This window comes from Rhinolophus sinicus, chromosome 2 (assembly GCF_057876585.1).
Source record: "Rhinolophus sinicus isolate RSI-liver-muscle chromosome 2, RSI-T2T, whole genome shotgun sequence".
Taxonomy (NCBI): Eukaryota; Metazoa; Chordata; class Mammalia; order Chiroptera; family Rhinolophidae; genus Rhinolophus; species Rhinolophus sinicus.
Genome location: NC_142502.1, coordinates 73,669,512 through 73,696,467, shown reverse-complemented (window position 1 = coordinate 73,696,467; position 26,956 = coordinate 73,669,512). Strand labels below are relative to the sequence as shown.

Sequence of the window (26,956 nt, the reverse complement as noted above, 5' to 3'; positions counted from 1 at the left end):
TAATGGGACTGTGCTGCGTTAAGTGCAGGGAGGGTTCTGGATGTTGGAAGGGTTCAAAGAGAACCATGAACAACCATCTATCAGTGATGTTTCAAAAATAATCCCCACATAAAGAGGGAACTCAAACACAATGCTTCTCTTATCCTGGGGTGAGAATCAGGCTGAGCCTGCCCTTTGTCTGTGTTTAGGCCAAGTCCAGGGATTGCTCTGAGAGGAGTCCTTTGAATTACTTTGCCTTCTCATGCCCTGTCCTAGCTCATTTACATCAGCCGTGGTCCTCTACAGAAACATTGTGCAAGCAGAAACCATGCTTTCCCATCTTCTCTGACTTTTTTTTAAGTTTATTGGGATGACAATTGTTAGTAAAACTACATAGGTTTCAGGTGTACAATTCTGTAATACATCATCTATCACATTGTGTGTTTACCACCCAGAGTCAGTTCTCCTTCCATCACCATATAGTTGATCCCCTTCACCTTCATCTACCACCACCCCCTTATTCTCTGGTAACCCCTAAACTATTGTCTGTGTCTATGAGTTTTTGTTAATTCATTTGTTTGTCTTGTTCTTTTGTTGTTTTCAGTTTTATATACCACATATGAGTGAAATCATATGGTTCTTGACTTTTTCTGTCTCACTTATTTTGCCTACCATAATAATCTCAAGATCCATCTACATTGCCACAAATGGTATTATTTCATCTTTTCTTATGGAAGAATAGTATTCCATTGTGTATACAAACCACAACTTCTTTATCCATCCATCAATCATAGGACACTTTGGTTGTTTCCATGTCTTGGTCACCATAAATAAAGCTGCAATGAACACCAGAGCACATATATCTTTATGGATAAATGTTTTCAGATTTTTGGGGTAGATACCCAGGAGAGGGATTGCTGGGTCATGTGGTAATTCTATTCTTAATTTTTTGGGGAACCTCCACACTGCCTTCCATAGCGGCTGCACCAGTCTGCATTCCCACCAACAGTGTATGAGGGTTCCTTTTTCTCCACAGCCTCTCCCACACTTGTTATTATTTGTCTTGTTGATGATAGCCATTCTGACTGGGGTGAGATGATATCTCATTGTGGTTTTTATTTGCATTTCTCTGATAATTAGTGATATTGAGCATTTTTTCATATGTCTATTGGCCATTTGTATGTCCTCTTGGAGAAATGTCTCTTCAGGTCCTCTGCCCATATTTTAAGTGGATTGTTTGATTTTTTTTTTTTTTTTTGTAGTTGAGTTGTATAAGTTCCTTGTATATTTTTTATATTAGCCCCTTATTAGAAGCTTTATTTGCAAAAATCTTCTCCCATTCAGTTGGTGGCCTCTTTATTTTGTCAATGGTTTCTTTTGCTGTGCAGAAGCTTTTAAGTTTGATATAGTCCCATTCATTTATTTTTGCTTTTACTTCCTTTGCCTTTGACGTCAAATTCATAAAATCCTCTCTAAGACCAAGGTCCATAAATTTAGTACCTATGTTTTCTTCTATGCAATTTATTGTTTCAGGTCTTCGTTGGCGATGTTGTGGAGAAAAATGAACCCTCATACACTGGTGGCAGGAATGTAAATAAGTACAGCCACTATGGAAAACAATATGGAGGTTCCTCAAAAAAAATTAAGAATAGAATTACCATATGACCCAGCAATCCCTCTTCTGGATGTCTACCAAAAAAATCTGAAAACATTTATCTGTGAAGATATATTAACCTTCATGTTCACTGCAGCATTATTCACTGTGACTAAGACATGGAAACAACCAAAGTGTCCTTCAATAGATGATTGGCCATAAGAAACGATAAAAGACTGTCACTTGCAACGATATGGATGGATCTTGAAATTATCATGCCAAGTGAAATAAATCAGACAGAGAAAGTTGAGAACCATATGATACTACTCATACGTGTGATATGAAACTGAAAGCAACAAATGAAAAAGACAAAAAAAAAAAAAAAAAAAAAAAAAAAAACAAGCAAAAACTCATTGACACAGACAACAGTTTAGTGGTTACCAGACGTTGCAAGGGTAGGAGAGAGTAAAAGGGGTCAAATATATGGTGATGGAAGGAGATTTGACTTTGGGTGGTGAAAAAGCAATGCAATATACAGATGATGTATTATACAATTGTACACTTGAAACCTATGTAATTTACTTCATTAGTAATTTCACTTCAATGAATTTAGTTAAGAAACTCTATATCTACTTCCTATCAGCATTCTTTATTTTAATCCCATAATTTCATTCCATTTAAGACATTTAAGATCTCCTCTCTCCCAAAACTTTCTTACGTGCACAGTCAGACCATGGAAAACTTATAGTTTATCAAAATACTTGCAGAGAGCACCTTCTAGGTGTAAACGTGTGGTTGTTTCAGTCCACAAAGCCCTGCTATTAATTTGCCTGCTCCACTGAACTAAACTGTTTGAGATGTCTGCATTGAACACTAGCTCCATTTCTTTTTTCTTCACTATCCATAATTGCTTCTGAGTGTCTGGGAGTTGTGTATATGTCAATGACATTGTGGAAGTTACCATGGTTCATTTGACAAAAGATCAGCAAAGCTTCTCTGAATGCTTTATTTTCATATCATTTTAATTCTTGCTAAATGAATCTGTGCTTGAAGCCTGAGCTTTGGAAGCTGGATATCTTCTGCTCCACAAGCACCCATGATATTTCCAAGTAAAGCTTTTTATCAAATTAAACCTGACAAATTGATTCTTAATTAACCTACAAGAAAAGCTGATGGTGGTTTTCTTGAATAAACATAGAGGCCTTTGAACTGATGATATTTTTTATCATAAATGCCCTTCTCCTCTTACAATAATCAGCACCATTTAATAAGAAGTTTTGGACAAAAGGTCCTCATCAAAATGAATTTCCTCAGAAATAAAATATAAATGACTGCTTCAGGTAAAATAAAGGCCAATGGAGGTTATAGGTTAATTTTGAAGGAATATGGATCTTATACTGTCTCAGGATTAATGTAAAAGAAAAAATACCCATATTTTTTCAAACTGATCTTAAAATTTACATGAGTGACTTGATAACCCATGCCAAAATGGGCCACTTTCCACTCCAAGCTCCTGCCTTTCTAATCCCCCACCACAGGCATCTAAACTTTTTTGTGTGCCATGGATTCTTCAGTCTGATGAAAGCTATGAACCATTCCTCAGAATAATGTTTTAAAATGCATCAAATACATGTAATTACAAAAGAAAAATTATATAGAAATGCTATTATTAAAATATTAAACAAGTTTCTGATATAATAATACACATGCTTCTTTATTAACGCATTAGAAAAACAACCCCCAACAGTGAGTCTAATATCTACCATAATCCTGAAATAGGGATGAGCAAAATCAGTATTCAAGTTTCATCTACAACTGTAAAATGAGGTATGAAAATATCTATAATTTCTATGAGTGACAAAGTCACAAGTACTGCAAATACCATCACAATTTGTTGCCATGGTTAGTGACAAATACAAATGCATTTTTTTTCCATCTACATTCACAGCCCTCCTCCTAAATTCTGTCCACAGATCACTTGGAGGCCCATGGAGCCTCTACTCCCACTTTTATTCAACCAGTAGAGAGAGGGGAGGAGTAGTGATTAGTCATCAGCATACACACACGTGTGCGGGACCCACACAAGCAATGACATTAGCAGTGCCATGCTCAAACCCCAGCAGTGCACTATGTCACCACCAATGAGCCTGACGTCTGGCCACTGTCACCCCAGAGGGGTGATTCTGTGTCAGTTTAGTGCTTTCCCTAGCCAGAGAGTCTGTCTCTGACAATACTACCAAGAGCTAACTCATAGCAAAATGTGTTCGTTGCTCTCCATGATGTCATTCCCCAAGATCAAGAAATGTTCCCTAAATATCCTTTATGCTTATTTACCTAAACCTTCCATGCTTGGCAGCACTTTCCTCAGGATACCATGTTCCATACATTCACTTCCTTTAGGAAGAAAGTACGTCCATATCTCCAACCAGACTTTGTGCCCAAAATTTAATTCCACAATCTATGTGGATATCTAAAATTGGATTTGTCCTCTTCTCTTCCCCTTGATGTTCCTGACTTGTTAGATGTATCACCAATAGCTATACATGGAAACTTCAGACTTTTTAGCCACCACACCCCCTCCCAAATTTTACGAACTAATCTAATAATTACAAAAGTCAGAGAATTCCTATATTTACAGTACCCCTCCAATCTTCCTCTTTATTCCATTCTCATTTCTACCAATTACTTTCAAACTAACCTAGACTGCCATTACTCTTGTCCCGGCTACTCAACTATTCAAATACATCCTAACACACACTGCTGCCTACTTGATTTTCCCAGAGTGCAACTCTATTAAACTAAAGACAGACCCTGCCATACAAGCCTCTCCCTCGATCATGGCCCCAGACTCCCAATTCAGCCACCTATCTCACCCAGTGCTACAGTCAAACTTAGTGTCGTGTTTTGCTGTCACCATCTCGAACTTCTTAATAATTTTTTTATTATTAGTTGCAGGTGTACAACATAGTGGTTAGACATTTATATAATTTATGAAGTGATCCCCTGATAAATCTAGTACCGATTTGACACTATACATGGTTTTTACAATGTTATTGGCTATATTTCCCATACTGTGTGTCAGATCCCCATAACTATTTTGTGATTACCAATTTCCTAATCCCTTCATCTTGTTCACTCATCCCCCCAAACCCTCTCTCATCTAGCAACCATAAATTTGTTCTCTGTATCTATGAGTCTATTTTTGTTTTGTTTGTTCATTGATTCTGTTCTTTAGATTCCACATATAAGTGAGATCATATGGTATTTATCTTTCTCAGTCTGTATTTCACTTAGCATAATGCCTTCTAGGTCCATCCATGTTGTTGCAAATGGTAAGATTTCATTCTTCTTTATGGCAGAGTAATACTCCATTGTATAAATGTACCACAATTTATTTATCCAATTGTCTATTGAAGGACATTTCACTTGTGTCCATTATCTTGGCTATTGTGAATAGTGCTGTGATAAACATAAGGGTGTATATATCTTCTCAAATTAGTGTTTGGGATTTCTTTGGATAAATACCCAGGAGTGGAATTGCTGGGTCATAAGGTAGTTCTATTTTTAATTTTTTCAGGAAACTTCATACTATTTTTCTCAGTGGCTGCACCAATTTGTAATCCCACAACAGTGCACAAGGGTTCCCTTTTCTCCACATCCTGGCCAACACTTGTTATTTGTTAATTTATTGATGATAGCCATTCTGACAGGTGTGAGGTGATATCGCATTGTGGTTCTCATTTCTCTGAGGGTTAGTGACATTGAACATGTTTTCGTATGTCTATTGGCCATTTGTATATCCTCTTTGGAGAAAATGTCTATTCAAGTCCTCTGCCCATTTTTTAATTGGATTGTTTGGTTTTTCTGGTGTTGAGTTGTATAAATTTTTTTATAAATGTTGGATATCAACCTCTTATCAGAGGTATCATTGGGGTAGTTGTTTGACTGGAAGGGAATGAAAAGCACATGAGTGTCAGAAGAAATCATTCCCTTTATTTTCTATTCTTACGGTTATTACAAAGAAATGGCAAACAAGAATCCATCAGCAATATCCAAAATGAGCCAGTGACTTAGTAACAACCACTTAGAACACTTGATGGTTCACCAAAACTGATAAACGTGAGACAGATTCTGCTTCTTTGAAAGGGGAGTGGCTGCAGCATGTACTTCCCATATAGGTGTAGACATTTAAATACAGCATACAACACACACACACACACAAAACCTTCCCTTCACTAATAAAGCTGCAAAGACCCAAATTTGCACCGTACATCCCATTGTATTTTTTTATTCAAAATGGCTAGTCCTTTCCAGGGCTTTTATGATTTAATCAATGCCAATTCAAATGAATCTGGTGCTTTATTCATTAGAAAGATGAAATTAAGTCTGCCATGATAAGTCAAGGTTCTCATCAGATTTCTCTTTTTTGTTGTTTTACAGCTTTCTTCTTGTCTTCGGTTGCTTGATTTTGTCAGTGTTCTCTACTATCCCTGAGCACACAAAGTTGGCCTCAAGTTGCCTCTTGATTCTGGTAAGCGAAACATATGAACAAAAATGTACATAAAGTTTATGTAATATAATAACTGTCTATAAATTTATGCAATACATTATATCCTACAAAAAAAAGTTCTATCTAGGAAAAAAAGAGAGTTACTGTGAAGTATAAAAGTTTCAAAGATTACTGAAACATTTGCCCACCATTTTAACTTTTAGTCACTCCTTAGGAATATATAAAAATATTCAGGATAGCTATTACATAGCAATTTCTTGTGCTATAGTGACAGCATAAATAGAAGGCCATACTTGGAAGTAGTTTTAATGATGTTCACCTATGGTAATAAACCAATTATAAAAAGAATCAATGTCCATGAGGTCTCTCATTATAGTGCTAAAAGTTACAGAATAGAGAGCATTCTCCAATAACCACAATTTGGCAGTAGCTAAGTATAATTGGCCAAGAACTATGAGAATATAGCACCTCATTAAAAAAAAAGAAAAAAGAAAAACCAGAAGACTTCTTCATGCTGTTTTCAACCAACAGGCTGCATTATGAGTTTTGTTGCTAATACAGTTACCTGGTGAGAAATTCTACATTTTGCTGTCAATTCTCAACCACACAGAATTGCTCAATTCATTTTAAAATGGAAAAAGACCCCAAGGTATTTTATTCTGAATTATTCTGGGCTTTTTAAGCTCTTCTACTTTCTATTACACTAAACTATAGCACTGTATACTCAAATCACATCTGATTGAAAGTTTGGTTCATTTACATCTATTTTGACCCACTGACTTTGTCCAAAAATATCAGACTTGACAGCTGCAGAACTGGCTGAATGAACTCTAAACTGGGACTCACTTCTGTTGTGAAACCTGGTGAACTACAAAAGGAAGACAGCGAAAGGGGGGATGGAGTAAGATGGCTGTGTGCCCTAATAAACAGAGATGGGTTGTGTCCAGCAATAAGCATTTACTATAAGAAAATTATTCTTATCTTGAAGGTGGAAACAAAGATGTCAACTCATATAACCTAAGTAGAGGGGAGCTGCTCGTCTACCTGTGCTTTCAGATGCCTAGTTTGTACTTGATGTTACCAAGACTTCATCAAGTCTCGGTCTTACATCAAGGGAAAATCATTTGTTTTTAATAGTTTCAGGTGTATAAAACAACATTATGATTAGACAGTTACACCCCTCACAAAGTGATAACCCCCTTCCCCTTCCCTGTCTACTACTCATCTGACATCATATATAGCTGTTACTATACCATTGACTATATTCCCTGTGCTGTACTTCACATCCATTATTTTACATATATATGTGTGTGTATATATATATATATATATATATATATATATATATATATATATATAATTAAGTATATGTTTAATTATTGACATTCAATATTATTTTATATTAGTTGCAGGTGTACAGTGCAATGGTTAGGCATTTATATAATTTGTGAAGTGATCCCCTTGATAAGTCCAGTACCCATCTGACACCCTACATAGTCTTTACAACATTATTGACTATATTCCCCATACTGTATTTCACATCCCTGTGACTATTTTGTGATTACTAATTTGTGTGTTCTAATTGCTTCACCTTCTCCTATCACCCAACTTCCCTCCCATCTAGCAGCCATCAATTTGTTCTCTGTATCTATGAGTCTATTTCTGTTTTGTTTGTTCATTTATTCTGTTCTTTAGATTCCACATGTAAGTGAGATCATATGGTATTCGCCTTTCTTGGTCTGACTTATTTCACTTAATATAATACCCTCTACATCCATCCATGTTGTTGCAAATGGTATGATTTTATTCTTTTTTATGGCAGAGTAATACTCCATTGTATAATTATACCACAATTTTTTTACCTAGTCAACTATTGATGGACATTTCGGTTGTTTCCATATCTTGACTATTGTGAATAGTCCTGCAATAAACATAGGAATGGATTTTATTTTTCAAATTAGTGTTTTGGATTTCTTTGGATAAATGCCCAGGAGTAGAATGCTCCTGATAGTTCTATTTTTAGTTCTTTGAGGAACCTCTATATTGTTCCTCCAATACATTGGCTGTACCAATTTGCAATCTCACCAACAGTGCACAAGGGGTCCCTTTTCTCCACATCCTCACCAACACTTGTGATTTGTTGATTTATTGATGATGACCATTCTGACAGGAGTGAGGTGTTATCTCATTATGGTTTTTATTTGCATTTTTCTAATGATTAGTGATGTTGAGCATCTTTTCATATGTCTATTGGTCATCTGTATGTCCTCTTTAGAGAAATGTCTATTCATGTCTTCTGCCCATTTTTTAATTGGATTGTTTGGTTTTTCTGGTGTTGAGTTGTATGCATTTTTTTATAAATGTTGGATATCAACCTCTTATCAGAGGTATCATTGGCAAATATCTCCTCCCTTTCGGTAGGATATTGTTTTGATTTGCTGATAGTTTCCTTTGCTGCGAAAAAACTTCTTAGTTTGATGTAGTTCCATATGTTTATTTGTCCTTTTGTTTCCCTTGTCCAATCTGTAAAAATATTACTAAGGGTAATGTCTGAGAGTTTACTTTCTATATTTTCTTCTTGGAGTTTTATGGTTTTCAGTCTTACATTTAAGTCTTTAATCTATTTTGAGTTTAGTTTTGTATATGGTGTAAGGAGGTGGTCTAGTTTCTTCTGTTTTTTTCTTTTTTCCTTTTTTTTTTTTTTCATGTATATGTCCAGGGAGGAATTATTTTTCAGCCTGGAACAAATCTATCCCAATTTATTTCCACACAAATTGTGCTCAGCTGTATATCACTAATGTTAGGGTTACTCTTTCAAAACCCAAGGTAGAGAGCAGATAGACCAAAGAGCACAGTGGGGATTTGTTCCATTTAAAAGGTTTCCATTTAAGTCACAAGTGGGCTTTTAGTCTCATGCGCCCCTTTGATAAAAACAAATGTTCTAGGCCCAAGGTCTAAGACACAGCTGCCTTTTAGGTCCATATACAGAGCTACAACTAGGACTTTTAGAGTGAAAGTATAAATCTGATTTTTATATGTGGGAACATAAAAAACTGGATCCACTGCATGACCAATGATATATATTATGAGTAAGTCAAGCAAGAAGAATCCCACAAAATGTTAGGTTTACCTCCTCCAAATCTCTCAAACAAATTCACTCATTGCTAATGAGTTTCTAAATTGTCCAAAAAAGTGCAAAGCTGATTAGTATCTTGATTTTCAAAACTTTCTGAGCAGTGAACAATTGATCAGAGTGGAATAACTAGAGTGAATTTGAGTAGATAAAACTATAGATATTGTCATGCATCCCTCTTTTTTTTGCCAGCTTTGTTGAGATATAATTAGCAAATAACATTGTGTAAGATTAAGTGTGTAACGTGATGATTTTCTATATGTATATGAGGTCAATTAAGTTTGCGAACTCATCCTAGAAAACATGCTACATACCTCATTGCTGAATATCACCATGGTCACCTTCGAAGTACTCCCCTTCGTAAGCTATGCACCCATGCCAGTGCCTAGTCCACCCTTCAAAGCAATTTTGGAACTCTTTTTCTGGAATGGCCATCAGAGGTCTCATCGTATTACCTTTGGTGTCCTGAATGTCATCAAAATGTCTTCCTTTCAATATTTCCTTTATCTTCGGATAAAGAAAGAAGTCATTGGGGGCCAGATCAGGTGAGTAGGGAGAGTGTTCCAGTGCAGTTATTTGTTTACTGGCTAAAAACTCCCTCACAGACAGTGCCATGTGACGTGGTGCATTGTCATGATGCGTGAGCCATGAATAGTTGGCGAAAAGTTCAGGTCGTCTAACTTTTTCACGCAGCCTTTTAGCACTTCCAAATAGCAAACTTGGTTAACTGGCGTAAGAAGGTGGTCTAGTTGGTACAAATTCATAATAAATAATTCCCCTGATATCAAAAAAAGGTTAGCAACATCGTTGCAACAAGTTTGTGAACTTAATTGTCAGACCTCATACAGTGCAAAATGATTACCACAATAAAGTCAGTTAATACTTCATCACCTCACATAGTTGTGTGGGTGTATGTATGTGTGTTTCGAATTTTTAACATCTACTCTCTTAGCAACTTTCAAGTATGCAATACAGTATTGTTAACTATAAATACCATGCTATACATCAGAGCCTCAGAACTTACATATTTGTTTTATAACTGGAAGCTTGTTCCCTTTGACCACCTTCACCCATTTCCCCTATGTCCCACCACCGCAACTAACAATCTTCTCTCTGTTCCTATGAGTTCACTTTTCTGTTATTATTTTAGATACTACATATAATAAATGAGATCATACAGTATTTGTCTTTCTCTGTCTGACCTTTTTTTTTTTAATTTTATTTTATTAAATTTATTGACTTATTTTACTTAGCATAATACCCTCAAGGTCCATACATGTTGTCATATATGGCAAGATAGCCTTCTTTTTATGGCTGAATAATATTCTAATATATATATATTATACATTATATATAATATTCTAATATATATTATATTATATATTATATATGTGTATTATATAATATATATTATATATAATATTCATATATGTATATATATGTGTGTGTGTGTGTATATATATATATATATATATATATATATATATATATGTATATCGCTGGGTATGTTTATCCGTTCGTCCATCAATGGACACTTAGGTTGTTTCCATGTCTTAACTATTGTGAATATTGCTGAAATGACAACGAGCATGCTGATATCTCTTTGAGATCCTAATTTCATTTCCTTTAAATATATACCCAGAAGTGGGATTGCTGGATCATAAGGTAGTTCTATTTTTAATTTTTGAGGAAACTCCATACTGTTTTCCATAGTAGATGTATCAATTTATGAGGTGTGATTAAACAGTTTGGTGAATGTTTAAATTTTTAAAAAATTTATTACAGTAAAAGACACATTGCCATTAATCCCCCTCAAAGTACTCCCCCTCACTTCGCATATGCTTATCCCATCATTCTTGCCACTTTCTGAAGCAGTTCTGGAAGTCCTCTTTCATGAGTGTCTTTAGTTGTGCTATCGTGGCTGCCTCAATGTCCTGAATCATTTTGACTTTGGGGAAGAGCCAGAAATCACATGGTGCCAGATCCAATGAATAAGGTGGATGAGGACACACCGTAAAGTTTTTATTTGACAGAAATTGCCATATACCAGAAGCAATGTGTTACACAGAGCATTGTCATGATGGAGGATGATTTAAGGCACACTTTAAAACACACCTTCTGACTGCACCAAACAATTTGAAAGTTGTCACACACTGTTACTACGGTTTGATGTGCCACTTTCCGTATCGAATATACCCCCCTGCCTTCCCATTGGGTGGCACCCAGCACCACTGACCATATTTTTTATCCCGCTGCATACATTCCCGCCACCAGTGCACAAGGGTTCCCTTTTTTCCACATACTAGTATTTGCTATCTCTTTTTGATAATCGCCATTCAAACAACTGCGATGTGATATCTCATTGTGGTTTTGATTTGTATTTTCTTGATGATAACGCTGTTGAGCACCTTTTCATGTACCTGTTAGCCATTCAAATGTCTTCTTTCAGTGTTGAATGACTTTGGATTTTGTCCTTTTATGTAAATGAGGCCTCTGTTTTCAACATAGTAGTGTTGTAGATAGATGTTCTCAGAGAGGTATTGCTACAGGATTTGCTTATCCTCCTATTTTTGTACTATGTGTGATAAATTGTCAGGGTATATGTTTTAACCCAGAGTGTATTCTTAAAACCTACATAGAAACATGCAGACTATGTTGTAAGTCTAAGATTTTACTGATGTTATTCTTCTTCATTAATGTTTTCTCCCCAGACTATGTTTTATTTGGACACAAATATTCAAATATAGGCTTTTCTTTCTTTAGTAATTAATAAACTAGAAAAGCATGCATTTTTATTCTCTTTCATATTTAGTTAACATAACATATCAGAAAATTTCAAACAGTTGTGGAACATTGGAAAAATAAGAGAAATCTAATGATTTAGGGAATATCTTATTTATTCTTTTAATACGCACATTTGAGATAGTCTGATTTCAAAGTCTGTCTATCCTATGAACTTCTAATCAAGCAGAATTCATACAACACAGTTCTGACTAGCAGTGTTTTTAGTTCCCAAGATAGAACATAACTAAAGAATTGCCATCCAAATAGTAGTAGGAATGGCTTTTAAAATGTGTGCAAGAATTTATAATAAAGTCACTTTGTGCACTTTTGGTCACAAGTAAAACATCAAAAGAGTAAATTTAGAAGAATTATATATAAATCATACATCACAATTGTATATTTTTTTCATAACTCTCTCCCATTTTTTTAACGTATTAAAAAATGTTCCTATATTTTAACTCTAATTCTATTTCTGTGCAAACATAAGGCTCTCACACTTCTGACAAGGACCTCACTACAGGCAAACTGGACACTGGACAAAGTGCTCAGGAACCTCTGACACTCACGCTTCTACCTACCTGTTTTCTTGAGGGCACCAGCATAGTAGGTGTAGGCCATTGCTGTGAACTTGTACTTGCTCATGTCCTGGGCCCAAATGGGGTCATCAGATTTCCATTTCCCACCCTAAGGGTAGGCTCGCATCATTCTCATGCAGAATTACACTCCCAGTGCTACTTGTAAACTTGTCACTTACTTGGCTCTGTTCCAAGCCAGATGGGTACGTGTGCTGATTTACTCTTTTATTCTTCTCAGTTGTATGAACTGGGGTTTTATACTATATACCAGGTCCCCCTAGTTCTCTCCACAGAAGCATAGATTTAAGAATGTGATTGACACCATGAGTTCAAATTCCACTTCTACCACTTTTCAACTGTGTGACTTGGGGAAATCAATTATCTTAGTTTTCCTGTCTGTTAAAAGTGCATAAAAATACCCTACTTCATAAATCTGTTGTAAAGATTTAGTTACATTTCAGTGCTTAGAACTGTTCCCAGCACAGAGAAAGCTAGAAGATACTATAATCACTGGCTTTTCCATGTATAATGGGGGCCTAATAGAGACATGAGTCCAGGTGGCCCATGGAATATTTAAAAATGCTTTATTTGAGAAAGCATCATACTTTTGTAAAAGAAAGCAAGTATCTTTGCAAGAGTTTTCTTACCACGAATACCATTAATTAGGGCAGCTTTCAGCACAGATGTGTTCCTTTAACTACAATGACTCAGTGGTACACACTGAGCACATAGTATGTGTTCACAAACCCACTTACTTTTAGTGACTGATGAAACATATTTTTATTGTTGTAGTTTTTGGTAAATGCATCCGATGACAATGATCATGGCTTTATAGGCTCTTCTCTCAGTGTCTGCATCTGCTGAGTGGAGTGCTGGGCAGAGATAACTGAGGATCTGCTGGGGTACTTGCTCTGCCCTCACTCGGGGCAGAAACCTTATGAACTCTAGATCATGATACAAAGCTGTGTGCCCAAACACCAAGGACAATTACACACGGATGTTAATATCCTACATTTTGTGAATTCTTCAAAACTAAAAGGGAGCTAACATTTTTTAAGTAACTTGTATTTATGACTCATTGATATCTTATTGAAACAAAAACGGAACAAAAAAACTTGCAATATAAGTATCACTCCTCCCATTTTATTGAAGGGTTAACTAAGTTGCAAGCTCATGCACCAAGTGTAACAGAGCCAAGATTCCATCCCAGGCCCGGCTAACTGAAAACCTGGCCTGTCTTTAAGGTTTCCAGCAACCTCATTCTCTTGCTTTAGTCAAGACTGACAGGCCTACCAGAGTACATTTGCCACCACTCAATGAAGCGCTGATGTCTAACGCTTCTTTCTGATTCCATATGGGTCAAATGATGCTATGCCCTTTTACTTGGAATATCAGTTTCTTTTTTCATAAAGGTCCACTTACATAGTTATCACAAAGGGTCATATCAATTCAGTCAACTAGAAGTTCTTTGTGTCAAGAATTCTATATACTATTTTGTAAACCATCAACAGGCTAATCTGTGGGATAAACAGTGGAGCGTACAGCTGCATCTTCTAGGCCCAGCTCCCTTTGTTCCGATGAACATCATGCTGTTGAAGGGAGTGCTCCTGTTTCCAGGTTGCACTATTGTAGAAAGTTTGTTTTGATTTGTTTTGATTTCATTCACCTGAGGTTGTATACTTTAGCATTTCATATCCCACTTTCTTAAAAGCAATACTGTTTAGAGTGTATTTCCTCTCACATAACTTCTTGCCTCCCGGGTTAATTTTAAAGTATTCATTTTAGGCCTTTAATGTAGATTGTTCAACACCTTGAAAATAGGAGACCTCCCTACTTAATGAAAGTGATATAGGTCATTTGCAAAATTTCCACTGAAAGTGGTCATTTCTAAAAGTGTCCACCCACAAAGAGTAAAAAGGAATGCCGTTATCAACTTAGCAAGATAGTGTCTCAGCGAATTTGCGCCTCTATCCTCCTACTGTGTTAGAAAGACTCCAAACCACAAATGGATTGTGCTAAGCATCTGGACAAGCACTCAGACATATGGTCAAATATCTAGGTTTCCCCAAACATCTGGGTATTTGGCATCTTATAGACCCAGCATACGCATATTTTCTGGTTTGCAAAGCAAACATGGGTTTACTATTTCTTTGCACAATGAATCCATTCCAGAAAAATGTACAAATCCAATTTAGGCAGATCTAATTATATCTTAAGTGCACTAGTGGAGCTTACTATTTAAAGAAAATCTGTAGTGAATTTTTTTGTAAAGTGAAGAGTCCCCTTGAAAAGCTAATAACAGCTACCTAATTAATCTGTGATACATGTTTGTTTTCTTTTTCTAATCTGAGTGCCCGAGGGTTTTTTTTTAAACTGATATATAACTATCCATGATCTAACATGGTATTGAAGATTTAGAGAGGTTGTTGCCATTTCCCATTTATCAGTGTTAGTAGAGAGGGGGGAAATCAGTCACAAACACATTTTTCTGTCCTTGCAAAATAGAAAGATTTTCACATAAAATTATATGGAATTGGTGTATAAAAATGAGATTACATTAAGTCTTTACATTTAAAGTTCTGGCATTAAACATTGTAAGAGGATAACAGAGACTAAGGATAAGAATCCAGAGAGATGTCATCAAAATGGCAGCATGAGGTGAGCCTCTGGAAATATCCCCTGGAATTTACAACAAATTGAAAAACTATAACTCCACAAAGGACTCCCTGCACAGTAGACAGGCAGGACAAAGAATCTCACTATTGAATTCACCTAAAGGTGGGCAAATTGCGCGAGCAGGGGAGGAGGGAAGGGAGAAGTGTGGAGACGGAGCTGCGTGGGCTCAGAACGCAGACCTAGCTCAGTGCTCTGAGCTCGCTGCATCCCGGAACTACCGCATCTGTGGGAGAGGGAAGAATACGGACTGCTAGGGCTCCGCTTATGGCCCACAGGGCTGAGGGGACAGCATATAACATGGCTGAACCCAATGCTCATGGCAGACACCTCAGAGCAAAGACTGAGGGAAGAAGGCTGAAAACGGTGGTTTAAGCCCTCAATGCCGAGCAGAGAACAGAAGCCTTAGGCACTGAATAGCCTCCCCTTCCCCATCCTCCCAGTGCTCCCCCACCGCCACCTGCCCAGTGCTAGAAGCAGAACAGTAGCAGTGTCAGATCAAAAGAACAGAATATTTGCAGTTCTGAGAACTGTGGTCCACAGACACAGATTCACAGCCCAACTAGTTCAAGCAAAGGGGAGGGAGCTATGGAAGCAGGACCAGCTGTGGTAGTGGTCGCCACCATTGCTCTGGACCAATTCTCACAACTCACCCAACCGCTGTCCCCACCTATCTGGGTGGATCCCTGCAGGAGTAAACAGGACTGCTGAACCATACGGGCTCTGAATCTGGTGTAGGAAGAGCTTTGGAAATTCAAAAGCTCTCTGCAAACCCACGTGCACACTGCGCCCTGTGACCCAGACGAACTATTAACAGAGGAGAAGCCCGTCTCCCAGGGAATCCCTCTATTGTGTGAGAAGCTGGAATAGTGCAGAGTAAACAACACTACAGTGTGAGAAAGAAAGAAAGGCTGAAGTCAGAGAGAAAATAAAACATTCTACAAACATGTACTGGAAAACAAAAGAAAGACCTCTTCCTATCTGTTGCAGAACCCACTCCTAGAGATGTCTAGGAAGAGAAATAATAAATTAGTAATTGCCATGAATAACCAAGGCAACAAGACAGCTCAGAAAGAAAGTGAAAACTCTCCAGAAAAAGAATTTAAAGATATGGAGTTATGTGACTTAAATGACAGAGAATTCAAGATTGCAGTTCTGAAAAAACTCAACGAGATGCAAGAAAACACAGAAAGGCAGTTTAATGAACCCAGAAACACAATCAAAGAACAACATGAGCATTTTACGAAAGAGATTGAAATTTTAAAAAAGAACCAAATAGAATTTCTGGATATTAAGAACTCAATAGAAGAAATTAAGAATGAAATAGTCAGCTTAGGTAGTAGAGTTGACCAGATGGAGGAAAGAATAAGTGACATCAACGATAGAAACTTGGAAATGGCACGGATGGAAGAAGAAAGAGACTTGAGACTTAAAAGAAATGAAAGAACTCTACAACACCTTTTGACTCCATCCGAAAGAGCAATATAAGAATAATGGGCATACCAGCAGGAGAAGAAAGAGAGAAGGGAACAGAGAGTATATTCAAACAAATAGTCGATGAGAACTTCCCAAACTTGTGGAGAGAGCTGGATCCTCGAACCCAAGAAGCAAATAGAACACCTAATTACCTCAACCCCAACAGGCCTTCTCCAAAGCACATTGTACGAAGCTGTCAAAAATCAATGACAAAGAAAGAATCCTCAAGGGAGCCAGGAAAAAAGAAGACGGTAACCTACAAAGGAAAGCCCATTAGATTATCATCAGATTTCCCGGCAGAAACTCTAAAAGCCAGGAGGGAGTAGAACCAAATATTCAAACATTTAAAAGAGAGAAATTATGAGCCAAGAGTAATATACCCAGCAAAGATATCCTTTAGATATGAAGGAGGAATAAAGACCTTTCCAGACATACAGAAGCTGAGGGAATGTTCTAATACACGACTTGCACTACAAGAAATACTAAAGGAGGCTATTCAACCACCATCAACAGGGACAATTTGTGGCAACCAAAACATAAAAAGGGGGAGAGTAACGTCCTGAACTGAATATGGGAATGGAGAAATATAGGCATGCTGAAGAAAATGGAATACTCCAAATATCAAACTTTCTTTTACATAAACTTAAGGGTAACCACTCAAAAAAAATCTAGAATTGAAATATATGCTGTAATAAAAGAACAGAGGAGAAAATCATAGGATACCACCACAGAGAAATAATAGAGAACAACAAAAAGGCAAAGAAACAATGGAGACACAGCTTTACCAGAAAACTAAAGATAGAATGACAGGAATTCCTCACATATCAATAATCACCCTAAATGTAAATGGACTGAACTCACCAATAAAAAGGCACAGAGTAGCAGATTGGATCAAAAAACTAAACCCAACCATATGCTGTCTCCAAGACACGCATCTCAGCTTCAAGGACAAGTATGGACTCAAAGTGAAAGGGTAGAAATTGACACTCCAAGCAAATGGTATCCAGAGAAAATCAGGTGTAGCCATAATGATATCAGATGAAACAGACTTCAGGGTGAAAAAGGTAACAAGAGACAAAGATGGACATTTCATAATGGTAAAGGGGACTATACAACAAGAAGATATAACAGTCATCAGTATTTATGCCCCCAATCAAGGAGCACCGAAATATACCAAGCAACTAGTAACAGAACTAAAGGGAGAAGTTGACCAAAACACAATTATACTAGGGGACCTAAATACATCATTGACAGCTATAGATACATCATCCAAACAGAAAATAAAGAAAGAAATAGCAGCCCTTAATGACACATTAGATGACATGGACATAATTGACATTTATAGAGCACTTCATCCTAAAACATCAGACTATACCTTTTTTTCAAGTGTACATGGAATATTCTCAAGGATAGACCATATATTGGGACATAAAACTAACCTCAGCAAATTTAAGAAGATTGAAATCATCCCAAGCATATTCTCTGATCACAAGGCTTTGAAATTGGATATCAACTGCAAAAAGAAAACAGGAAAACCCACAAATATGTGGAGATTAAACAACATACTTTTGAAGAACTACTGGGTCAAAGAAGAAATTAGAGGAAAGATCAAAAGATACATAGAAATAAATGACAATGAAAATACACCCTACCAAAATTTTTGGGATGCAGCGAAAGCAGTTTGAAGAGGGAAATTTATATCATTACAGGCCTATCTCAAGAAACAAGAAAAATCCCAAATAAATAACCTCATGTTATACCTTAAAGAACTAGAAAAAGAATAACAAATGAAACAAGATCAGCAGAAGAAGGGAAATAATAAAAATCAGAGCAGAACTAAATGACATAGAGAACAAAAAGACAACAGAAAAAATTAATGTGGCAAAGAGCTGGTTCTTTGAAAGGATTAACAAAATTGACAAACCCTTGGCTAAGATAAAAGAAGACAAGACACTAATAAACAAAATCAGAAATGAAAAAGGGGAAGTTATCACAGATGGCACAGAAATACAAGAGATGCTACAAAATCAACGTATATAAGAGTCCATTGCATTCCTATATACTAACAATGAAATCTCAGAAAAAGAAATTAAAAAAAAAAAAAATTCCTTTTGCAATTGCAGCAAATAGAATAAAATACCTAGGAATAAACTTAACCAAGGATGTGAAAGACCTATATGCTGAACAGTGCAAGACATTTTTGAAAGAAATTGAAGAAGACACAAAAAAATGGAAAGACATTCCATGCTCATGGATTGGAAGAATCAACATAGTTAAAATGGCCATATTACCCAAAGCAACATCCAGATTTAATGCAATCCACGTCAAAATCCCTATGGCATTTTTTAAAGGAATAGAACAAAAAATCATCAGATTTGTTTGGAACCACAGAAGACCCCGAATAGCAAAAGCAATCCTAAGAAAAAACAAAAATGATGGAGGTATCACACTCCCTGACTTTAGCTTGTACTACAGGGCTACAATAATCAAAACAGCATGGTATTGGCACAAAAACAGACACATAGACCAATGGAATAGAATTGAGAACCCAGAAATAAAACCACATAAACATGGACAGATAATTTTTGACAAAGAATCAAAAAACATACAATGGAGAAAAGACAGCCTCTTCAATAAATGGTGCTGGGAGAATTGGAAAGTCACATGCAAAAGAATGAAACTGGACTGCTATCTGTCACCATGTACCAAAATTAATTCAAAATGGATCAAAGACTTAAGCATAAGACCTGACACAATAAACTGCATAGAAGAAAACATAGGTACTGAACTTATGGACCTTGGGTTCAAAGAGTATTTTATGAATTTGACTCCAAAGGCAAGGGAAGTAAAAGCTAAAATAAATGGATGGGACTATATCAAACTTAAAAGCTTCTGCACAGCAAAAGAAACCATCGACAAAATAAAGAGGCAACCAACTGAATGGGAGAAGATTTTTATAAACAGTGCCTCCGATAAGGGGCTAATATCCAAAATATACAAGGAACTCATGCAACTCAACAACAAAAAAACAAACAACCCAATTGAAAAATGGACAGAGGACCTGAAGAGACATTTCTCCAAAGAGGACATACAAATGGCAAATAGACATATGAAAAAATGCTCAACATCACTAATCATCAGAGAAATGCAAATGAAAACCACAATGAGATATCACCTCAGCCCAGTTAGAATGGCTATCATCAACAAGACAAATAGTAACAAGTGTTGGAGAGGCCGTGGAGAAAAAGGAACCCTCATACACTGCTGGTGGGAATGCAGACTGGTGCAGCCACTATGGAAGGCAGTGTGGAGGTTCCTCAAAAAATTAAGAATAGAATTACTGTATGACCCAGCAATCCCTCTCCTGGGTATCTACCCAAAAACTCTGAAAACATTTATCCATAAAGACACGTGTGCTCCAGTGTTCATTGCAGCTTTATTTACGATGGCCAAGACATGGAAACAACCAAAATGTCTTTTGATAGATTAATGGATAAAGAAGTTGTGGTATATATACACAATGGAATACTATTTGGTGGTAAGAAAAGATGAAATAGGATCATTTGTGACAACATGGATGGATCTTGAGAGTATAATGCTAAGCAAAATAAGTCAGACAGAAAAAGGAGAACCAAATGATTTCACTGATATGTGGTATATAAACCAAAAACAACAAAAGAACAAAACAAACAAATGAGAAACAAAAACTCATAGACACAGACAACAGTTTAGTGGTTACCAGAGAGTAAGGGGAGTGGGGAGTGGTAGATGAGGGTAAAGGGGATCAAATATATGATGATGGAAGGAGAACTGACTCTGGGTGGTGAACACACAATGGGATTTATAGATGATGTAATACAGAATTGTACACCTGAAATCTATGTAACTTTACTAACAATTGTCACCCCAATAAACTTTAATTTAAATAAATAAATAAATAAATAAATAAATAAATAAATAAATAAATAAAAGAATCCATTCATGGATGTTAAATATTATGTTAGTAATGGAAGTGGCAGAATCTGAGCTACTAAGCCTTCAGGTATGAGGAATGAGTGATGCTTCTTTGTGTTTTTCACAGCCCTGTAATTTACTGCAGAATATCCCAATGAACATTGAAAACTGCAGTTATTCTTCTTTGCTTGTCTTTCATCAACGAAAACGCAAATGTACTTTAAAATGATTTATGGAGACTAACGACCCTCATCAATCTGCTGATGACTGAAAAGAAAAAGCAGAAGTAGTTTAACACCTACACTGAATCTTAACTGAGGGATAACAATATAGTAAGTTGCCCTATTAAAAGTACTTCAAATACTAGGGCAAGGAGTTGTACAAGTTAAAGATAATGAAATGATGCCTGAAAAAGACCAGGTCTGTATCTACAGTTAAGGAAGGAAAGAAGAACTTCCCACTTTTCTGATGCAAGCATTGGTATCTAAGCAGGTGGTCCAGTCTGTGTCACAGAATTGCTCCCTACGGTTTTGTTTCAGGACTTGATGAGCACCCAGCAGACATCCTTAGAGATACTAATGAGCCACATGCAACCAGGTCCACACTAATGCTGATCTCCTGTGTCCTTTTAAGCTCCATAAAATATATTCAACTGAGAGAGAAAGAGAGACACAAGGTGGTGTGATAAATATCCGAGGGTTGCTAGAAAATAACAGAATCCAAGATGATTGGCTTTATAAGGAAGAATGTCCTTCCCTACTATATTTCCAGGCTTAAATAATTTCGACCATTTGAAACCTGGGTCAAACACCTCCATATTCCTGGAATAAACTGTCTCTTCCCTCTGACTTTCCTCAGCACTGGCTACTTGACATTGTGTTTCCTACCTTATTCATTTATTCAACAATATTTATGTACCACCCAATACGGACAAAGCATTTTTTTGGGTGCTGAGGATAGAGCAATGAACAAGACAGGCAAAAATCCCTATCCTCCTGGAACTTAACAATCGTGTAGGGAAAACATACAGTAAACAAATTAGCAAATCAACATATTAAGTGTTATAAATAAAAGTGAAGCATGAAAAAGGAATAAGTGAAGGGGTGCGTTGTTAGTCTGTTTAGAGAAGTCCACTGGAAAGCATAGCCCAGTAACAGAGACTTAGTAAAGTGAGCAACATGCCAGGCAGAGATTTGGGGAAAGAACATCCAGGCAGATGGAGCTTCAAGGCTACAAGGGCTGGGCAGGAGCACACCTGCTGAGCGAAGGAAGGGCAAGAAGACCAGACCAGCGGAAGGAGAGCAAGCCAGGGGGGGAGAGTGGAGAAAAATGAGGCACCAGTTGGACTACAAATTTCTTGAGAATAGGGTCCAAAGCTAATTTAAATTACCCATAAATTTGATGAAAGAAGATGGCCAATTGTTTAATTGCACAACATTAATATTGAAATTTTCACAGTATCATGGCGATGGTACCAAAATTAAAACAGGATGTAGTACCTAACTTTAGAATAGACTGGAGTAGGGAAGTCACAGGATTGAAGCCATTTTCTTGTAAAACATAATGGAAGCCTAAGCAAAACAGAGGCAGTGTGAACTGAGCGGAGGGGACACCCTGGAGCAGTGAGGGTAGTTTAGAGGTTAAGTCAAAACTGTAAATCCTGTCTAATGGTTGGTACCTCACAGAAAGTCTGGGGAGGGCTTTGCTTCTCAGAACTGAGACAGACTGCCCCTTGCATACTATGTGGCTCCAAATTGCTCATTTCCTGCCTCATTTTAGATGCTATTTGCTCCATCTGTGGTTCTCATTTGCCCTCTCTGTCCTCACTGCCTCTCTGGTTTAGATCCACATCTTGCTCTGACCTATGTATCCCAGCCCTGGATTTCCCAGTGGGTCTCTGATCCTGTGGATGTCCATAAATTTCCAGGTACTTCCCTGGATCCTGCCTACCCCTCTCCTAATTTCTCCAGTACTTTAGTTCACCACGGTTTTAACTCAAATATATATTCAGTGCTTCCTACATTTCAGCCTCTGTGCTGGGGACTGGAGTCCCAAATATGAGTAGATATTGCCCTACTCTGGAAGTATATATGAAGCATCCTTGTCTACAACCTATGGCTGACTCTAGAAAAAAATAAAGAGCCTTGAAATCATGGGTTTACAGAGACTAAATGACGAAATTGGGAGATGAAAGAGAAATGGGTTAATTGGTCATTTTTGTAAATTCCCATTTTAAGACATATGCACATGAGAATTGACCTATCTCAAGTCATCTATTTCTCATGAGAACCACAAATAAGATTATCAAAAATTATGTTCAATATAGATTACTACTAATCACACTTATATCTTGAAGATTGTGTTGGTACTGTATAAAGCCAAAAGCTGGAAGCAATGAGGTGGGTCCCTCTGTTCCCATATGGTCATACATCATGGGTCACAATTAAGGTGAGAAGACACGTCATTCATGCTTCTGCAAAGTAGATTAGAGAAAAAATTTCCAATCTGGAAATGGCAGCTTGACAAACAACATTACAGGCTGGATTCAATGAAAATGCTGCAGACCTGGTTCCCTTGGGGTCTATAAATCACAATGAATCCACAGAACATTACTGGAAAATGGAGAACAGGAAAGAGACTGTGCGACTGTGACAGGCCCTCGAGCTTTGGCTCACTGAAGACTAATTGAGGGAGATTCAATGCTGCAAAATCTCAGCATCATGGGAAACCTGGAAAGCCCTCCTCACTGAAGAACACTGCAGAACAGATTCCAGACCCCAACCATCCTCAGGTGAGCCCAGGAGGGGGAAAAGTGAAGGAGCACCATCCCGAGGAGTAAAGACAGGAGGGAGGACTCACTCTATTTCTCACTCTCCCTGTCCCCAACTTTCCTGAACATTCTTGTTAAAATCAGCTGAAATCAAGTACAAATTGATCTAAAATACAACCTTAAAAGAAAGAGAAACCCCAACATAATGGGAGAGTGTTATGTAGAAGTGAAGGGGGGTTGGTGAGCTTCCCTGCCTCTTGGATATCATGGTAATAATAATAACTGGAGAACTTGTGAGTCAATGACATATCTATGAATCTGGAGCGTTTTCTGCCCCAGCTGACAACCCATTTACTTCTCTCCAGCAAGCTCCGTCCTGAGTCACTTTCTGGTTTTGACCTATGGTCCACAGCAGGGGAAAATTGCACGCTCAGGGTCACTGTAACCAGGCAGGGATAGGCATTCAGCGAGCTGAGGCAAATGAGCTGATTGACCAGGTTGGGAAGCTTCTTCTTTTCTTGCAGAGTCCAGGAAAGAACAATGCAGAGCTTTAAGATGGGGGCCAGAAATGGGAAACATCCAGCTCGGTTGTTCAGACCTAGCTGTAAGAACAAGTGCTTCCTTGAGTCACCTCTGCAGACTGAAGGATTCTTGTCTTTTACTTTGAGCTGCTCATTGATTCATTTTTCTCACTCATCAAATATTCACCAAGCACCTACCAAGTATGCTGTGAGCCGGAGGCACTGCATACATTACACACCAGCTGTACACTGCAATACTCATATGGTCCGCACCCCGTCTGTGATGGCTCTTTTAAATTATTTTTCTAACTCAATCAGGTAGAGAATTTTGAGTATTATGCATATGTAGTCCCTTCTCTTATATCAACATTTCCATAATGCAAAGCACTTCATAAGGGATTGCAAATAGAGTAATGATGTCGATGTAACACGGAAGTTAAAGCTCATTTTTCCCAAATAACAGCACCTGAACATAAATGGTGTCCGCCTAGCTGAACACAGCCAGCCTGAAGTAGTGCAATACTGCCCACATCCGCCTTCTTTATTTTGGACACCTGCTCTGCCTTGGAAGGGCGTCTGAGGCAATTCTCCCCAGTCTCTGTTTAAAAGACACAAACATAAGGTTATAAACAAAAGAGATCCATCTTTAGCATCACTACATTTTGTACAAAGCCTCCGCTTCTCTCTCTACCTGTGACATGTGATGTGGGGCCCTTGTCTTCATAATCCAGCAGCCTGCACTCTTCCCGACGTTCCCTTTGATCAAGCTGCCTTCACGTTGGTGAAGTGAAGGCCAGGACTACTGCAGCTCTTCCGTGTTAGACTCTGACCTGCTTTTGTGTTTTAGATTATATAAATATAGCCTTTACTTGGTTAATGTATCTTTTTAACTCTACTAAAATCTTATCAGGATTGTTGTTTTTGTAAGATCTCTGTTTCCATAGGTGTAAAGTTGTTTGTCCTAACTATTATATCATAAGTCCCATTCTTTTTAATGAACAGTCTTGCCCTAAAACCAGGCTTTTCAGCAATGCATGTATTGTACCACAGCTGGAAAGTCAATATGTAAGTGGGCACAGGCTTATCCATTCTGCCCATTCAAAAGCACATGCTGTATTCTGCTTAGTAATGTGGTCCTTTCAAGTGATAAGCATTGGCAACACAAAGTGGGGGGTTAGATCAAATAAATGAAAAGGACAAAAACCTAGATATCAGATGATGGTTTGGAGTATTCTTCATCCAAACTTTTCTACTCTCCCCTTTATCAAGCTATGTTAAGAAATCTTTAAGCTTTATAGACTTATTCATCAAAAGTTCGAATTTTTTAATTCAGCCTGAATTTTAATAAAGGAAACTTTTATGCAGTTTAGATAGAAAAATAATATTATATGGTACTCCAGGCAGAAACAAATTTTAAGACTGTTACAATCAAGCAGGTTGAGAATATTTTATTTAAAATATAAGATAATTTGATTTAATAATTGTAAACTTCATTTTTTTACTTCATTTAACTCTAAGTATTTGGATATCTTCTCAGTATGTAAAACGCCTGCAGTATTTGAATTATTCTATCTTTCTCTGTTTTTAACCTAAAGTAAAATTCCAAATAATTTTCAGAATTAAAAGGTTGAATTCTTTACCCTGCCACATGTATCTTCTCACATATCTCTGGGCTTTCTTATATCTCTAGGCTCATTTCTGCACCAGTTTCCCTTAAAACTGCTCGCACGGGCATCATAGCACGTGTGAATACCTGTTGCAGCTGTGCACACACACACACTTCCTCACAGTCACACTCTACATACACTCCAGCAGTACGAAACCAGGCATGCATATTGCCTCTACCTTTATAAACGATACTTCTTCTATTTGAAAAGCCCAGTTTTACCACCTGTTTTCACTACTTTGGTAATTCCTATTCATTATTTTTAATTAAAGTTTATTGAGGTGACAATTGTTAGTAAAGTTACACAGATTTCAGGTGTACAATTCTGTGATACATCATCCATATCTTACATTATGTGTTCACCACCCAGAGTCAGTTCTCCTTCCATCACCATATATTTGACCCCCTTTTACCCTCATGTACCACTTCCTCCCCGCTTACCCTCTGGTAACCACTAAACTATTGTGTATGTCTCTCAGTTTTTGTTTCTTTGTTTGTTTGTTCCTTTATTGCTTTCAGTTTTATATTCCACATATCAGTAAAATCATATGGTTCTTGACTTTTTCTGTCTGACTTATTTCACTTAGCATAATTATCTCAAGATCCATCCATGCTGTCACAAATGGCACTATTTCATCTTTTCTTATGGCAGAATTTTGGAAAGCCACGCATAAAATAGTGAAACTAGACTGCTATCCGTCACCGTGTACCAAAATTAAAGACCTAAACGGAAGACCTGAAACAATAAACAGCATAGAAGAAAACATAGGTACTGAACTTGTGGACCTTGGGTTCAAAGAGCATTTTATGAATTTGACCTCAAAGGCAAGGGAAGTAAAAGCTAAAATAAATGAATGGGACTATATCAAACTAAAAAGCTTCTGCACAGCAAAAGAAACCATTGACAAAATAAAGAGACAACCAACCAAATGGGACAAGATGTTTGCAAACAATGCCTCCAATAAGGGGCTAATATCCAAAATATACAAGGAACTCATACAACTCAACAAAAAACAAACAAACAACCCAATTCAAAAATAGGTAATTCCTATTCATTTTTTAAGTCCCAGCTCATGTCTTCTCCTCCTGAATGTTTTCCCTGACTCTCCAGGAGATAGGATATTGTCTGTGCTCTGGGATTTAGCACATCTCAGAGGGAATGTCCAATAGGAGCATTCGCATTCCAGTATGATCGTTGGTTTCCAAACATATATTTTATTTCTGTTAGACTGCAAAAAACATAAGATGAGGGATTACTGTTAGTCGTCTTTGTATTTCCTCATATGTATGTACCACAATGCCTAGCATGTAGGAGACGCTC

General features: G+C 37.2%; 1 protein-coding gene across 2 annotated transcripts in view; it reads left to right on the top strand.

Moving 5' to 3' along the window:
- KCNQ5 (potassium voltage-gated channel subfamily Q member 5) overlaps nt 1–26,956 on the top strand; it is a 532,270-nt gene that overhangs the window by 349,913 nt on the left and 155,401 nt on the right. For both annotated transcript variants that reach the window (XM_019749337.3, XM_019749338.3), the window contains exon 2: nt 6,014–6,104. In XM_019749337.3, coding sequence (XP_019604896.3) covers nt 6,014–6,104 — 91 coding nt within the window. The remainder of the gene's footprint in view (nt 1–6,013; nt 6,105–26,956) is intronic.